This window comes from Lepus europaeus, chromosome 19 (assembly GCF_033115175.1).
Source record: "Lepus europaeus isolate LE1 chromosome 19, mLepTim1.pri, whole genome shotgun sequence".
Classification (NCBI taxonomy): Eukaryota; Metazoa; Chordata; class Mammalia; order Lagomorpha; family Leporidae; genus Lepus; species Lepus europaeus.
This window is the reverse complement of record NC_084845.1, coordinates 7,677,612-7,696,340: the sequence shown is the minus strand read 5'-3', so window position 1 is coordinate 7,696,340 and position 18,729 is coordinate 7,677,612. Positions and strand designations below refer to the sequence as shown.

General features: G+C 43.1%; 1 protein-coding gene and 1 pseudogene across 1 annotated transcript; both read left to right on the top strand.

The window, feature by feature from the left end:
• The first annotated feature begins 1,987 nt into the window (after window positions 1-1,987).
• Window positions 1,988-2,870, top strand: LOC133747603 (vomeronasal type-1 receptor 4-like; annotated as a pseudogene).
• Window positions 2,871-14,091: 11,221 nt separating this feature from the next.
• Window positions 14,092-15,020, top strand: LOC133747602 (olfactory receptor class A-like protein 1). The gene is given in 2 exon segments (XM_062175928.1): window positions 14,092-14,968; window positions 14,971-15,020. Coding segments are annotated over 2 exon segments (927 nt in total).
• The last annotated feature ends 3,709 nt before the right edge of the window (window positions 15,021-18,729 follow it).

Here is an 18,729-nt window from a genome sequence, read left to right as displayed (position 1 = left end):
TACATCAACAGTCAGGACAAGGGCTGATCAGGTCATTGTTTCTTATAGTGTCCCTTTCACTTCAACAGGTTTCCTTTTTTGTGCTTGGTTAGTTGTCACCGATCAGGGAGAACATATGATATTTTTCTCTTTGGGACTGGCTTACTTCACTCAGCACGATGTTTTCCAGATTCCTCCATCTTGTTGCAGATGACTGGATTTCATTGTTTTTGAGTGCTGTGTAGTATTCTATAGAGTACATGTCTCATAATTTCTTTATCCAGTCTACTGTTGATGGGCATTTGGGTTAGTTCCAGGTCTTAGCTATTGTGAATTGAGCTGCAATAAACATTAATGTGCAGATGGCTTTTTTGTTTGCCAATTTAATTTCCTTTGGGTAAATTCCAAGGAGTAGGATGGCTGGGTTGAATGGTAGGGTTATATTCAGGTTTCTGAGGAATATCCAGACTGACTTTCATGGTGGCTTTACCAGTTTGCATTCCCTCCAAAAGTGGGTTAGTGTCCCTTTTTCCCCACATCCTCGCTAGCATCTGTTGTTGTTAGATTTCTGAATGTGAGCCATTCTAACTGGGGTGAGGTGAAACCTCATTGTGGTTTTGATTTGCATTTCTCTGATTGCTAGTGATCTTGAACATTTTTTCATGTGTCTGTTGGCCATTTGGATTTCCTCTTTTGAAAAATGTCTATTGAAGTCCTTAGCCCATCTCTTAAGTGGGTTGTTTGTTTTGTTGTTGTGGATTTTCTTGATTTCTTTGTAGATTCTGGTTATCAACCCTTTATCTGTAGTATAGTTTGCAAATATTTTTTCCCATTCTGTCGGTTGCTTCTTCCCTTTCCTGACTGTTTCTTTTGTAGTACAGAAACTTATCAATTTGTTGCAGTCCCAAATGTTAATTTTGGCTTTGCCTGTGCTTCTGGGGTCTTTTCCAAGAAGTCTTCGCCGGTACCTGTATCTTGCAGGGTTTCTCCAATGCTCTCTAATAATTTGATGGTGTTGGGTCGTAGATTTAAGTCTTTAATCCATGTTGAGTGGATTTTTGTGTAAGGTGAAAGGTAGGGGTCTTGCTTCATGCTTCTGCATGTGGAAATCCAATTTTCCCAGCACCATTTATTGAATAGACTGTCCTTACTCTAGGGATTGGTTTTGGGTCCTTGATCAAATATAAGTTGGCTGTGGATGATTGGGTTGATTTCTGGTGTTTTTATTCTGTTCCATTGGTCTTCCATCTGTTTCTGTACCAGTACCATGCTCTTTTGATAACAACTGCCCTGTAGTATGTCCTGATATCTAGTATTGTGGTGCCTCCGGCTTTGTTTTTGTTGTACAAGATTGCTTTAGCTATTCGAGGTCTCCTGTGTCTCCATATGAATTTCAGCATCCTTTTTTCCAGATATGAGAAGAATGTCTTTGGTATTTTGATTGGTATCCCATTGAATCTATAAATTGCAGTGTAAATTATAAGAAAGGAGTGCAAACACACTACTCTTCACACATTAGGAGTAGAATATTCTTCTGAATATTCTTCAGAATGGTGAGAGTATGCACTTAGGTTTAGTGATAACAAGCAATCTTGTTCTCTGAAGAAAGCATGTCAAACAAATTTTTCATTCATAATGCCAACATGTCTTCGTTCAGTAGATTAGAAAGTAGGATGTGAGCATTTGATGTCCACCATCTCCAAATCATGTATAACTATACTCTGACATTTAAAGGATGCCTGAAGTTCAGTCCCTGGAATTACCACAGTTGGGTCTGAAATATAGAAGATTTGAACATTTGTCCACCTGTCTCTCAGAGCTGTTAATCATCATATTCTTCAACAGACTCCATTTTTTTATAATTTCAGGATACAATCTGTGTATTTTTCAGAAGATGCCAAATTAACCTAATTAAAATATCTATAAAATCAACAACATCATTGAAATAATGTTACCAAGTGATGCAACTTATAGCTTTATCCTAATATGTCAGATTTGTATTGGTGTCATGGAAAAATCATTGCTCTTCATGATATATACATACACCTTCATAATCGAACCTCATCTGAAGAAACCTATAGATTGGATTTTCATGCACCTGGCAGTGGTCAATATGTCAACCATTATGATCCCTTCAATATCAGAGGTCATGTCATCCTTTGGAGTCAAAGCTTTCTTTGATGATATTGGTTGTCAAACATTTCTGTATGTAACCAGAGTGATTCGAGGTCTTTCCATATGTACTACCTTTCTCCTAAGTGTATTTCAGGCCATCACTGTCAGTCCCAGTCATTCTAAATGGGTGTGGCTGAAATCTAAAGTCTCCAAGTGGATTTTTCCCTCTTTACTCTTTTTTTGGGTCATCAACATGCTGATCTACATCCATGTCATTGAAAGAGTAAGAGCCACAAATCCCTGTGGTCAGTCAGGGATATGTTAATGCGTACTGTCAATCCAGGAAGCTCAGAGACCATGAATCAAGGTCATTTCTAAGTATCCTGGTGATTCATGATGTAGTGTTCCTGGCACTGATGATCTGGTCCAGCCTCTACATGGTCTGGATCTTCTACAGACACTTCAGGAGGGCCCAGCACATTCACAACCTCAACCTCTCTTCCAAGACATCTCCAGAAAACAAAGCCACCTGCACAATCCTTTTGCTGGTATTTTGCTTTGTGTTCTTTTATTTGTCAAACAACTGTTTGGCCCTTTATGGATTCTATGCATCTGAAAAAACACAAGGTTGGAGGATATTGGTGGAATTTTAACATCATGCTACCCAACATTTTGCCCCTTTTTTTCTGATGAAAAATAACAAAATTATTCTCAAATTGACTTCCTTCCTTTCAAATATGAGAATGACCTGTTGTTCACAAGCTTTCAGTGGCTGATCTGACATCATCTTCAACAGAGGAGTCTCCATTAAGATTATATGAGGAGAAGAAGCCACCGGGCAGTGGGGCACTGGAAATGGGGCTAGTTTGAGTGGAACTATGCAGTCCATTTAAAAACATTCAGGTTTTTGGAATGTTAATGTGAGTCAAAATGTATGAATCTTCACATAGATTACACGGTGAAGTAACATTTTGGGTTAAATGAATTTATTGTGTATCATTAAGCTAATTTTATCTCTTGATTTTTTCCTTTTGAATGGCATTACTAGAAAATCGAAATTATATTTGGGCTTACCTTTTTTTTTTCATTTTCAATTCTCTTTATATACAAAAGATCAGTTTAGTATAAATTAGGTAACGATTTCAACAGTTTGCCCCCATATAGCAACACAGAGTGAAAAAAAAATACTGTTGGACAAACTGATGGGCTTACCTTTTATTTCTGTTAAACTGTGCTGTTCATAAAAACTTCCCTTATCTATTCAATATATAATACCTACCTAGTATATTTCAGGGACTCACCTAGAGGTTGGATGTGTCCCTGTGATCCTAAAGTAAAATGAAGTAAAGAGAACACTAAAGAATGTCTGTGATGCAGGAAAAATTGTTGTGTCTATGAAAAGTGCTGTGAAAATAGAGGTGATTAAGGGGAAGGGAAATTGTGGGAGATTCGATCCTTAATATAGAGTACAATGTAGGGGCACCCCCCCGGCATCTGCGTAAATCCATCCATAATGATCTCCTCCCCTTCTTATGCTGATGTATTTATTATTTGGATCCAATCCATTGAGATATCAGTGAGAAGTATCTCTACATTTAAATACTCATCAGCAAGGGGCCTGATTCTTTCTCATAGCTTCATGGTGCATTGGTTTGTAGTATATTTACTTTGCAAAATCTTTCAACCAGCATCAGTTTTTTTTTTTTCTCAGTTTCATCTCACACATCTTAAATTCTCTGTCCCACTTACCTCATTGTTCAGTTCCAGTCCCCAGGGACAGCATACTGGTGACTGTAGCTTGAACCTTTGCCTGTATCTTTGTTTTTAAGGCTAAGGAATTCCACCTCGCCTGTACAAAGACTCCAATCTTTCAGGAGCTCCCGATTTCCCTCTTTTCAGCTTTCTGTTGATCATATACATTATTTAATGCCAGAAGGAGTCTCAGTTTTCTCCATGAGGTTTTAAAATTTGTTCTTTATCTGTCTGGTGCCATGGCTCACTAGGCTAATCCTCCGCCTTCGGCACTGGTATCCCAGGTTCTAGTCCCTGTTGGGGCACCAGATTCTGTCCCGGTTGCTCCTCTCCAGTCCAGCTCTCTGCTGTGTTCCAGGAAGGCAGTGGAGGATGGCCCAGGTGCTTGGGCCCTGTACCCACATGGGAGACCGGGAGGAAGCACCTGGCTCCTGACTTCAGATTGGTGCAGCGCGCCAGCTGTAGCAGCCATTTAGGGGGTGAACCAATGGAAGGAAGACCTTTCTCTGTCTCTCCCTCACTGTCTAACTCTGCCTTTTAAAAAAATTTGTTCTTTATCCTAATGTGTCAGTCATGGTGACATCTGGAAATACACCCCAGAGACCTTCAACTTAGACACTGCTTCATTACTTCATGGCTGTCTTTCCTCCCCTAGTTGCCTCTTTCCCCTCAGTAAGTGTTATTCCTCATGAGCAGGCACGGATGCCCCATGGACAGCTCACCTTCTCCTCCTCTGCCCTCCTTCCAATCTTGGTTTCATCTTCTTGATCAATGGAGTTTGAAATTTTATCCTTCAATTTCCAAATTCAATTCAAGTCTTATGATTGGCTGTCCTCTCCTTCAAAATATTTTCTGAGATTTATTTATTTATTTGAAAGTCAGCTACAGAGGAGAGGCAGAGGCAGAGACAGAGAGTGATCTTCCCTCTATTGGTTCACTCCCTAGTGGTGCAATTGTCAAGCTGGGCCAGGTTGAAGCCAGGAGCTTCATCTAGATCTCCCACGTGGGTGCAGGGGCTCAAGGACATTGGTCATCTGCTGCTGCTTTCCCAGGTGCATTAGCAGTAAGCTGGATCATAAACAAAGCAGCCTGGATTCCAACAGTTAAGCATATGGTTGCTGGCTTCACAGACAGCAGCCTTACTAGCTGTGCCACAGCGCCGGCCCCCAGTGAATTTTCTAACATTCTACACATTATTATTATTATAATTATTTTAAGCTTTTAGACATTTTTTATTATTTTATTATTTTTTAAAGATTTATTTATTTATTGGAAAGAGTTGGAGAGAGAGAGAGAGGGAGAGAGAGAGGTCTTCCATCTGATGGTTCACTCCCAGTTGGCTGCAACAGCTGGAGATATGCCGATCCAAAGCCAGGAGCCAGGAGCTTCTTCTGGGTCTTCCACGTGAGTGCAGGGGCCCAAGGACTTGGCCAATTTTCTACTGCTTTTCCAGGCTATAGCAGAGAGCTGGATAGGAAGTGGAGCAGCCAGGTGTTGAACTGGTGGCCATATGGGATGCCGGCGCTTCAGGCCAGGGTGTTAACCTGCTGCACCACAGCGCTGGCCCCTAGACATTATTTTTTAAAGCAGCATAGTACATGGCAGTTCCTCTTGCTCCATGAATGTGCACTGTGGCCACACCCAGGCCCCAGCACCCAGATCCAGACCAGCACAGCTGCCCTCACCCCTCACCCCTGCCTGGCTGCACTCGTGGTGTCTACTCTGGACCAACGACCCCACCACCCTGCCTGTCAGGTCTCCCGCTCACGCCCACTGGTCCCAGGCGTCGCTACTGAGCGGCCCCTAAATTCGCAGAGGAAATCATGCAGTTGCTGTGCTCTGTCCCGTGTCTCCAGTGGCTGCTGAGAGCGCTCTGAGGACTCTCCTGCTCAGGCCACTGGCTGCTCAGATGAAATCGCCACTTCCGGGTCAGCTGATGCTCCTGACCCAGAGCCTCTCAGGAGGCTCCGCCCAGAGGACGCAGAGCGGTGACGTCATGGATGGACCTGGATGTTGCCCCTGCTGGCTCCCAGGCGAGGCAGTGTGGAAGGCCTGTTTGTCTCCTTGTTTGCTGAGACCACCTCTGCCCTTGGTAAAAACCATGAACAATCACAGGTATTCCCAACACAGAGCTGATCTTCACAGGATATCCCCTGGTGAGGGTAACCATCACTGGAATTTCCTGCATGCGTCCCCTGCGCATACACGGGTTCTCCCCAGGCTGCCATTTTGACAGAATCTGGTGGACTTGGAGGCTGAGAGAGCAGACATTGATTTTCTCAGGCCTGTGGGGCTGGCGTCTGGGATGAGGCTGGGCCGTGGGAGCCCTCTCCCCTTGGCTGCTGGTGGCCATCTTGTCACTGTGCCCTCCAGGGAGAGCCGGGGGAGCTCTGATCTCCTCTTCGTGCGGAACAGAACTCTGATGGGGCCATTCTCCTTTCCTCCAAAGTCATTGATGGCCTTCAAAGAAAGCTTTTCAAGTCCTTTATCGTGGTTCACTGAATGTTTCCTGTGTTTCTGGTTCTGGAAGCATTTTTGCAGTATTCAGGTGATTTGATCTTTAAGTGTTTTAGAACTCATAGAAGAATAAATCATTAGTTTTGAAGATATTTTTAACAGTAGTATTGGTTTCTTTAATGGTTATTCAACTCTTCTGTTTTTGTCTTTTCACTCTGTTTTATGTTTTAATTTTTCTTTTTTGAGGATCAGAAAGACACACAGATAGACCATCAAATACTCGTACCTGCTGGTTCTCACCCCAGATGCATACCATACCCAGTTACTGGGCCTGGGTGAAGCTGGGAACCAGGAACTCAAGCCAGGTCTCCTACATGGGTGGCAGAAATCTATTTACTTGAGTCATCAGCTGCTCCCTCAAAGTGTGTGCATCAGACTGAATCCATAATGGGAAGCCCCAGAGCTGGGATTTGGACTTAGACACTTGGCTACAGGATGTCTGCATGCCAAGTGACATCTTCACTGCCAGGCCACACACCCACCCCTGTCAGTTTTGCATTAGGTAAAAATTTTGATTTTGGTTTTTGTATTTTGGGAGCATTGCCTCAATTCTTCCATGGCAGCTGGGTGTCATATACCACACACGTGTGAATTGAAATAACTCTGGGTGACTGTGTGAATATGGGAGTCATTAGACTTCATGAGCATTGAGTGTGTTTCACAAAAGATACATCCAGGAAGTTCCAGGAAGTTTCAAGATAAAAAATGGGAGATTGCAATCTAGGCAAAAATTGAATCCGTGCACAACTGCTGCTGCTGTTGTGTCACCACACATACAAGTTTTGCTGGAACAACATTACTGGATATAAGGAAAACTTTTAAAAATTTGGTCGTTAATATAAAGAGAACAGATGTTATGTATTCCATACTTCCAACCGCACTCCCAGCACTCCCTAGCTCCACCTGCCTAGTACCCATCCCTTCCTCTCAGTCCTTCATTAGTTTTTGCAGAAACATAGTTTTAATCCATTCTGTAGTCACAGACTCATTTCACCATTAATTACAATACTCAATAAGTACTAAGCAGGAAGACTTGGCTGGCCTGTGGCTTAGCAGGTAACTGGCAGCCTGCAGCCTCCATTCGATCCTAACTGCTCCACTTCCAATAAAGTTTCCTGCTAATGGGCCTGGGAAGAACAGGAGAATATGTCCCATGTCCTGGGGCCCCTACACCCACGTGGGGAACCCAGAGGAAGCTTGTGGTTCCTTGCTTTGGCCCTTTGCCTAGTTTTCTACTTGGCTGTTTGTCTTTTCATTCTCTTTGATGTGTTTTGAAGGAAAGATGGGAGATTTATTTATTTATTTGTTCATTCATTTGACAGAATTAGACAGTGAGAGAGAGAGACAGAGAGAGAGAGACAGACAGACAGAAAGAAAAGACTTCCTTCCATTGGTTCACCCCCCAAATGGCCATTACGGCCAGTGCGTTGCACAGATCTGAAGCCAGGAGCCAGGTGCTTCTTCCTGGTCTCCCATGATGCTGCAGGGGCCCAAGCACTTGGGCCATCCTTCACTGCCCTCCTGGCCACAGCAGAGAGCTGGGCTGGGAGAGGAGCAACTGGGACTAGAACCCAGCGCCCATATGGGATGCTGGTGCCACAAGCGGAGGATTAACCAAGTGAGCCATGGCGCCAGCCCCATGCATTTTTCATGATGGAATATTTTCCAGTAAGTGGTTACCACAAAGTACTTTGGTTTTGAACACAAGTAATCGGTATTTTTCTGTTTGCTTACTCTTTTACTGATGACTCATTATGATTGCATAAGATAAGTTGTCCTGTTGAATTAGACCCTGGAACTTCGCTGATACTCACGTCCTTGCTTGCTGTATGGCTGCGTTTGCCCTGTGGTTCACGCTGTGTCTGAGAAGGAAAGATGGGTGTAACGCAGAGGCTCTTTGTGTTCTTTTCTTAGCAGTTAAGTGGAGGATGTGAATTGACTTGCTTACATTTTTTGCATCTGGACTGACATTTTGTCTGCAGGGCTGGTTTTGATAATTACTAAAACACCTTGGTTAGAATCTCTCACTGCAGTGTTTGATTTCCTGCATCTTCCTCTTATTTTATATGTGTTTAGCATTATAGATAATGATTCTATGTTTATTTGTATGTACATATTTAAAGCTTAAATGTGGCCTTTTTTATACCCTGTTATGCTCCCTAAGTTTGACTTATCTGATCTGACTGAAGGGGCGCCTGCTCTCTCTTGGTAGTTTACACAGAGTGGGCATCTTCTATTGAAAACAATTTTGCATTTTTATTTATTTTTATTTGGACACATGTGGGGCTGGAAGCCTGGTTTGCCTGGTCTTCATGTGGTCACTCCGGCTCTCTTTCTGTTGCCATTTGTGGGATACATCTTTCCCATCCTCTTCCTTTTGACCCATGCATGTTTTGTATTTAAAATACAAGTCTGTTAGCGCACACCTGGTATAGTATGCTTTTTATTCTCTGCCTTTTGTTAATTTTATTTACTGCATTTTCTTTAACAAATTGTTCAGTTTTATTGAAGTATAAATAAAGTGAAAACATATATATTTAACGTGTACAATGTGATGCTTTGGTATCCTTAGGCATTGTGAAATGAATATCACAATCAAGCAGATTAACACATCCATCACTTTTTTTTTGTGGTGAAAGCATTTAGCACCTACTTTGTTAGCGAACTCCAAGAGTGCACTACAGTGCTGTTAGCAGTCATCACCGTGCTTTACTTCAGATTCCCAAACATTCTTCATCATGTGACTGAAAGACTGTATCCTTTCACTAACATCGCCCCATTTCCTTATCCACCCCTCAGCTCCTGGGAACCGCCTTCCTCCTCTGCTTCTGTTAACATTTTCTGATTCCACATACAGGTGAGGCCATACAATATTTGTCTTTCTCTGTGGGCTAATTTCTCATAGCTTAATGTCTCTGGTTCATTTATGTTGTCATAAATAGCAAGATCTCTTTTTAACAAGTCATCCCATTTTATTTTTCATTGGCATACACTAATTGCACGTATTTATGGAATACAGTGTGATACTTCAATACAGTTATGTAATATGTCATGATCCAATCAGGGTATTTAACACTTCCATCTCCCTAAACGTCTACCATTTCTTTGTGATAGGAACCCTTGAACTTCCATCTCCCTGCTACTTATAAATATATGGAATAAGTAGCTGCCAGATCTCCTTTCAAAAGACTGAATAATGTTCCATCGTATCACACCACATTTTCTTTACCCACTCACCCACTGTCAGACTGAGGCTGTTTGCACATCTCGGCTATTATGAGGAATGCTGCGGTGAACACGGTGTGTAGATATCTCTGTAGGACACTCTGCTCATTGTGGTGGAATCCACACCTAGAAGTGGTGTTCCTGGATCATATGGCATTTCTATTTTTAATGTTTCAGGGATTTCTACATGGTTTTCCTTAATGTCTGTACCAATTTATCTTCCTTCCCACCAATGCTGTGTGAGGGCTCCCATTTCTCCACATTCTGGCTAATTCTTGTCATCTCTTACCTTTGTAATATTAGCCATCCTGATGGTGTGAGGTGTTATCTTAAGAAGTTTCAATTGGCTTTTCCCTGATGATCAATGAAGTTGAGCATCTTTTCATACACCATTCACTTGTACATCTTCATTAGAAAAATGTCCTTCAGTTCTTCATTTCTTCCATCCACTGGTTCACTCACCAAATGGCTGCAACAGCTGGAGCTGGGCTGGTCTGGAGCCAGGAGCTTCATCCAAGTCTCCCACATAGGTACAGGGGCCCAAGGACTTGGACTATCTTCCGCTGCTGCCTCCCACAGGCACATTAGCAGAGAGCTGGTTTGGAAGTGGAGCAGCTGAGACTCAAACCGGCGCCCCCAAGAGCTGCTGGCCTTGCAGGCCTTGGCTTCACTGGGTACGCCACAATGCCAGCCACCCCTCCCCTTTTTATTTAAGTGCTTGTCTTTCATATCATAAAAATAATTGCTCAGATAAATGTCAGGAAGTTTTTCCTCCTTATAACTTTAGGGTGTCAGATCTTCCCTTTGTGTTGAATCCATGTTGGGTTGACACTGAATATGGTTCTGTAAGGGTGAAATGTTCTTTTGTGTGTAGTTGTACAGCCTTCCCAGTAACAGTGTTTGAAGACCATGCTTTCTGTCCACTGTGTATGCTGGGTGTAAACAAGATCACCCATCTCTACTTACTTACAGTATTTATCTCTGCTTACTTACAGTTGGTTACTAAAGTGTTTTTAGTTTTCTTTGGTTGTATTATATTGTATTATATGTATCTGATTATCCCTGATATGTTTAGTTTTGTGTTGGTGCATTTGAAGGTTTTAGCACTTTTTCTTGACTTTATAGATATCTCTCTCTGTTTTTTAAAGATTTACCTATTATTTTGAGAGGTTGAGTTACAGAGAGAGGAAGAGACAGAGAGAAAGGTTTTCCATCTGCTAGTTCACTCCCCAAATGGCCACAATGGCTGGAGCTGTGCTGATCCAAAGCCAGGAGCCAGGAGCTTCTTCCAGGTCTCCCATGTGGGTGCAGGGGTCCAAGCACCTGGGCCATCTTCCACTGCTTTCCCAGGCCCTAGAGAGAGCTTGATCAGAAGTGGAGCAGCCAGACATGAACCAGTGCCCATATGGGATGCCAGCCCTGCAGGTGGATGCTTAATCTACCACACCACAGCGCTAGCCCCTTGATACACATTTGAAATGACTGCTACTGGTTTACAGTAGGATTCACAGTTCGTAGCCCTGTAACTCAGGTGAGCCTAGATCTTGCCGAGTCCTTGAGTGGACCACACTGCTTCCATAATATTGGTAAGTCCAGCACTGGGAAACATGTCTGACAACTCTGCAGTTGAATCTGCATTTGATGGACCTATTACCATGGGCATGGATGGGTGTGACTCCTGCTGAGTCACTGGATGGGCAGGGTGTATTCTGGACCCCAGGTGAGAGAACTGAAACTGAGTCACAGACTTTCTGTATGGTGTACAGGCTGCACTGAGGTCAGCAGGCCTGCCTCCCAGGGCACACAGATGCAGCCTACTGCTGGTACCTTCTGTGAGCTGGAGAGGCTCGAGCTGAGGCCTAATGGGCTTCAGGATCTGTGGCTTCTCCGAGGTCCTCAGGTCTGCCCTCGGCAGCCTGGCATTGGTGACTTCCTCCAGCATCCTCAACGTCTGGAGCTGCTCCATGACTGCAGCTCAGAGTGCCTGGGACCAAGGTGCATGATTGATTTGGGGCCACTGCTGGGAATGAGGCCAGTGTGTCTGTATCACAAGGCACAATGCGGTGTGACTCCTCCATTGGTGAACGGTCTTAGTAGTAGCACGAGCATTAAACAACAAACCACAACTGAGTCTCCATGGGGCTGTGTCCATGTCTGCACTCGGGACCCCAGTCAGGGGACCTGGCAGCTGGTTGGAGCCTTGCCTTTCCAGAATGCTTCTCTTGGTCTCAGGCTCCCCTGAGGTGCTCAGCCTCCTAGCTGGATCTTAGAGCTTCTGTAAAGACACTTTTTGTCTGCGGGTGGCTGAGAAATCATTGCTGGTGGAAGACAAGTAGGGGCCTATTCCTCTGCCGTCCAGCTGCGTTCCTTCTAGTCTGTTCTTATGGTAATTTTTGGTGTGGTTGGATTCAGGTTTGTGCCATTTTTTCCTGCTGTGTCTTTAGCTTTTTCCTTCTTTTCTTTTTTCCATACTGACTCCTTCTCCCTAAATGTTTTTGTTCTATCTTCCTCATTTTTTCCTGTCCCAATAGTATCTTGGTTATTTTGGCAATCCCAACACCCTGACTGTACATCTAGACAACTTGTCATCTTTTGTCGTCTTTCTCATGATTTCAGATGACTTGTCCATGTGTATTCCTACTCCCGTTTTACTTTATTGACTGCCAGACGGAGTATGCGTGAGTCAAGAAAGCTTCTCAGTGGTGCTGTCTGCATCGTAGTCTGTTTCACTTTTCTCCAGTAGTTGCAGAGAGGGGACTGATACCATTCATCCAGTCATGAGCTGTGCAGCACTGAGGCTGGTCCTGTTCATCTGTGAGCCCGGGATTTTCAGCCTGGGCAGAAAGAGAGCTGAACCACATAGACCCCTAAGGGGATTTTGGGAATTCATCTGGATGACACAATAATGAAAGACTGTGTTTTGCTAAGGGAAGAGACTCAGAGACATGGGAGGGTAGAGCTAAAGAATGAGCTGTGGGTCACAGGAAGAGGGGGAGCAGTCCCTCCTGGTGACCAGGGGCAGTACTGTCCCAGGGCTGGAGGACAGATCTGACATGGCTTCCCACGTATGAAAGGTGAGGTGCATGTGAAAAATTGAAGTATCCTCAGGTGCCAGTCATATCAGATATCACAACTTCAAATAATGCCAGCTAATAAAAACAGTTATAACATTGCTAGAGGGACAAATGAGATAATGAAGGAATAATGTCTGACATAGAAGGAATGATGTCTGAGACATAATTTGAGTGCTTTTTGCTTTTGCTAGATACTGAGAATGTCATTGCTGTAGGAGAGATGGATGCCAGTGGAGGTGTGGTGCAGGTGGGGAAGACAGGTTCCAGGTTCAGAATACTTACATGGAGTTGGGCAGCATGAAAGAGACAAACACGGAATTCCCCAGAAATTTACTTAGCAAAAAGGGATTACAGTATATATATATATATATATATATATATATATATATACAGTATACATATATACATATGTACATATATACATATATACAGTATATATATATATATACAGTATATATATATATATATATATATATGGTATCAGCAGTTTGAATTTGAAGGTCAACCTTACTCACTGCCACATCACTCCTATTCTGATGATCCTTGTGTACCTTCTATTCTGTTTCCATAATAGGCTGAGGACAAATCCTCAGACCAAATGTGGATTTTCGATGTGCTGCAGTCAGGAAGATGCATGGACTCATGGTTAGGCTGGGTTTATCAACCATGGTGAGAGTGCCACTTGGGTCTAGAAAATTCCTGATTGTGCAGGTTGTCCTGTGCACTGTGGGATGCTGCAGCACCCTTGGCCTCTACCTGCTCCATGTCAGTTGCTCGGTCCCAAGTGATGTGATCCAGGTTGTTCCTGAACAATACCACTACACCCATGGAGAGGTTTGGGTAGCAGGGTACGGGGATGGGAGAGGCAAAAAGACCACACTTGATGAACTCTGTGTTGGAAGTGGGCTGTAAATGCTCATCATCTTGGGAGAACTGTGAAATGGCCAAAACTGAAAAAAGAACTTGGTATGTATGAGCTCTTCTTTGTGTTACGTGAGTATAATGTTCTCAGAAAGGCCAGGTAATGGAAACATGGGTTTAGAGAGAAAATGCCAGCCAATGAGCTGAAGAAAACTGTGAATAAAGGAAACCACATCTTGGCGTCTTTTCATATGTCCTGAATACGTCCTGGGAAATGCACCAGGTAAAGGGTGCTAGTGTTTCAGTTTCTCCTGGTCTCCAGGTTCATGCTCCTGTTTCTGTACGCTTAGGTTCTCACAGTCCCTGGAATGCAGCCTCTGGATGTCCCACATCTGGGCTTGACACACAGATTTGAACAATTCAACACGTTCCCCTCCTACTGAACTATCCATCATTATATTCTTCCACAGCTGCCTTTGATTTTAATCTCACAATGTGATTCTTTTATGTTTTGTCAGATGTCTGGATTATCCAACTAAACCACCTAAATACATCAGTCATTGAGATAATGTTGCCAAGTGACATGATTTTTGGATTTTTCCTCGTGTCTCAAATTTGTATTGGTGTCTTTGGGAACTCATTGCTCTTGGTGTTATATACATATACCTTCCTGATCCGGCCACATCTGAAGAAGCCCATAGATGTGATTTTCATACACCTGTCATTGGTCAATATCTTGACCATCACATTCAGGCTGGTGCCAGATATTGCATCATCCTTTGGAGTAAGACGTTTCTTGGATGGTGTTGGTTGTAAAACAGTTTTGTACACATACAGAGTTACCCGGGGTCTCTCCATTTGTACCACCTCACTCCTGAGTGTATTTCAAGCTGTCACTATGAGTCCCAGTCATTCTAAGTTTGCATGGCTGAAATCTAAACTGTCCAAGTGGATTTTGCCCTTTCTCCTGTGTTTTTGGATCATCAACCTGCTGATCTACATCCACAGCATTCGATCCACAGAAGCCAGCGGTAATGTCACTGCTGTTGGTTCTGGGTATGCTCATGCATACTGTCAAACTCAGCCACTGGATCACCACTATTCAGTGGCACCCTTGAGTGGCATGGTGATTCGTGATCTCCTGTTTGTGGTGCTCATGATCTGTGCCAGCCTCTGCATGGTGACTCACCTCTGCAGGCACCTCAATCATGCCTGGCAAATCCACAGCCCCAGGCTCTCCTCCCAGACACCTCCGGAAAACAGAGCCATACACAGGATCCTTGTGCTGGTCTTGTGCTTTGTGTTTTTTTATTGTGCAAACAACTTCATTACCTTCTATTTATTGTATAGAACTGAGAAACGTCCAGAACTGGAGAAGATTACTGGAATCGTGGCTTCATGCTACCCAGCCATCTGTCCTTATGTGCTGATGAAAAATAACAGAATGATCTCCAATTTACTCCTTGCCATTCAAAGATGAGAGTTCCCTTTGCTTAAGGCATCCGTGACTGCTGTGGTGCGCACACTTCATTGACAACAGAGGAGTGTTCACAGGACTTAGATGAGGAAAACAGCCAGGCAGCCCCACAGCACTTGAGGTGTGTGTGCTCTGAGCTGAGCTGTGCTGTAATGAAAATACCCCATGCTGTGAGGTCTACTAAGAATAAAGGCACATAAACACCAGATTCATGATCTTCACAGGATTATGTGTTTAAATCATTACACTGCATACTTTCTTATATAATGGCTGCACTATTCTATCTGCTGATCTTTTTCATGTTATAGAAATGCAAGTAGTGCAACATTTAGCACTGCATTGGGAGTTCCTGTTGTGTTTCCATCAACCTGTGCTGCTTTGAAGAAATTCATTTCTCCACTCAAGACCTTACATATTCTTGGCACTATATTGGGATGGGTTATACATCAGTGACCAAATGGACAAAACACAGTAACTAAGGAGAGTCATATGGGAAGTTCATAGGGGCCGGCATTGTGGCACACAGGGTTAAGCCATTGCCTCTGATGCTGGGATCCCAAGATGCTCTGGTTCAAATCCCAACTGCTCCACTTCTAACCCAGCTCTCTGCTATGGCCTGGGAACTCAGTGAAGATGGCCCAAGTCCTTGTGCTCCCGTAACTGCGTGAGAGAACCAGCAGTAGCTTCTGGCTCCTGGCTTTGGATCTGCCCAGCTCCTCTGTTGCAGCCATTTGGGGAGTGAACCAGTGCATAGGAGGCCCCCCACCCCGCCATGTCTTCCTCTGTCTCTGTAACTCTGTCAAATAAATAAATAACTTTTTAAAAAATTTTCCGGTGTGTAGGAATTGAAAGTAAGTGCCGTAGAAGGTGGCCCAATCCTTGGGCCTCTGCACCCTCATTGGAGATCTGGAAGAGACTCCTGGTTTTGGATTGGTGCAGCTCTGGCTGTTGTGGCCATCTGGGGAGTAAACCAGCAGATAGAAGACCTCTCTCTCTGCCTCTACCTCTCTCTGTAACTCTTTCAAATAAATAAAATAAATCTTGGGGGCGGAGCCAAGATGGCGGATAGTGAGGATGTGCGCCGATAGTATGGGAAAATATAGTTTCATAAAAGTGGAATTACTATAGCCTCAGGAAAAGACTCAAGAAAAAAACTGCAGAGGAAAAGCTTCTGGATCTAGTGGTTGTGACACAGAGGACCTACAGGGAGCCCACCGCATGGAAGCCCAGCCGCGGGAGCCGAGCCGCAGAATCTCGCCGGCACGGGAATGGGAAGGAGGTAAGACAAAAACCTCAGAAACCCAAGACATTGGTGGGGAAAGGCAGAGGCCTCTCTCTCCACTCACCTAAGAAAGCAGAGCAAAACAAAGAGCAGGAGCCATTTTACATATGTAAAGCAGCAACGAGTACACAAACTCAGTAACCTTGGGACTGTGGCTAAACTTGAGAACACATTGAGGGCTGCATAAACTCTTTGTGTGGTCCCAGGGGTAGATAAAACGAATACTCACAGAGGCCAGATTTCAACTACCCTCAATTCCACTCAGCTGTGCGGAATTACTTCCCAACTGAGTAAAAAAAAAAAAAAAGATCCAGCAAGGAGCAAGGGAGAGAACAATCTGGGTGAGTCACTTTTTGCACAGCCTTAAACCTGAAGAATCAAGCAGAGCTCTGGCCAACCCATCACAGCCTCTAAGGATCCATCAAAGCAGACACTCCACTTAGAGGCATAGTATAACGAGAAAAAAACACCACAGCAAAAAAAAAAAAAAAAAAAAAAAAAACAAACCATAAATTATCTCCAACATGCCAAACAACAAACATAGAAACCGAGGTAACAAGAGCAAGGAAGACACTATGATGCCCCCAAATGAACAAGACACCCCAATTCAAGATTATGAAGATGAAGAGATAGAGGAAATGCAAGAAGCGGATCTCAAAAAATTGATAAGAACATTAAGAAGTTCTCAAAAACAAATTCTTGAACTACAGAAATCATTAATGGACAAGATAGAAAATCTCTCTTGTGAAAATGAAATATTAAGGAGGAATCAAAATGAAACAACTAGTAGAACATGAAACAATGATAGTGACAAGAAACCATAATGAAATGAAGAATTCAATAAATCAAATGACAAACATATTAGAGAGCCTTAAAAACAGAATGGGTGAAGCAGAAGAGAGAATATCGGACTTAGAAGACAGAGAACAGGAAAGGAAACAGGCAAACCAAAGAAGAGAAGAGGAAATTAGAAATCTAAAAAATACTGTCAGGAACCTACAGGATACTATTAAAAAACCGAACATTCGGGTCCTAGGAGTTCCTGAAGGCATGGAGAGGGAGAAAGGATTAGAAGGCCTTTTTAGTGAGATACTAGCAGAAAATTTCCCAGGTTTGAAAAAGGACAGAGACATCCTAGTACAGGAAGCTCATAGAACCCCTAATAAACATGATCAAAAGAGATCCTCACCACGACACGTCGTAATCAAACTCACCACAGTGAAACATAAAGAAAAGATCCTAAAATGTGCAAGAGAGAAACGCCAGATTACTCTCAGAGGATCCTCAATTAGACTCACAGCTGACTTCTCATCAGAAACCCTACAAGCTAGGAGAGAATGGAGAGATATAGCCCATGTACTAAGAAAGAAAAACTGCCAGCCCAGAATATTATATCCTGCAAAGCTCTCATTTGTGAATGAAGGTGAAATAAAGACCTTTCACAGCAAACAGAAATTGAAAGAATTTGATGCCATGCGTCCAGCCCTGCGAAAGATGCTTAAAGATGTGTTACATACAGAAACACAGAAACACGGTCACCAATATGAAAGAAGGTAAAGGAAGGAAACCTCACAGCAAAAGATCACAGGAGTCTCAAACCATATATTAGAAAAAATCTTTGGCAAATGGCAGGGCAAAGTTACTCCTTCTCAATAGTCACATTGAATGTTAATGGCCTGAACTGTCCAGTTAAAAGACACTGATTGGCTGATTGGGTTAAGGAACAAAACCCATCTTTTTGCTGCTTACAAGAAACTCATCTTTCCAACAATGATCCATACAGGCTGAAAGTGAAAGGCTGGAAGAATATATACCATGCCAACAGAAATGAAAAAAGCTGTTAGGAGAGACAAAGAGGGGCACTATATAATGATTAAGGGATCCATTCAACAGGAAGATATAACGATTATCAATGTATATGCACCAAATTACAGGGCACCAGCTTATTTAAAAAACTTGTTAAGGGACTTAAAGGGAGACTTAGACACCAATACAATAGTTCTGGGGGACTTCAATACTCCACTCTCAGAGATAGACAGATCAATAGGACAGAAGATCAACAAGGAGACAGTAGATTTAAATGACACTATAGCCCAAATGGATCTAACAGATATCTACAGAACATTTCATCCTACATCTAAGGACTTTACATTCTTCTCAGCAGTACATGGAACCTTCTCTAGGATTGACCACATACTAGGCCATAAAGCAAGTCTCAGCAAATTCAAAAGAATTAGAATCATACCACGCAGCTTCTCAGACCACAAAGGAATGAAATTGGAAATTAGCAACTCGGGAATCCCTAGAACACATGCAAACACATGGAGATTGAACAACATGCTCCTGAATGAACAATGGGTCATAGAAGAAATCAAAAGAGAAATCAAAAATTTTCTGGAAGTAAATGAGGATAACAGCACAACATACCAAAACCTATGGGATACAAC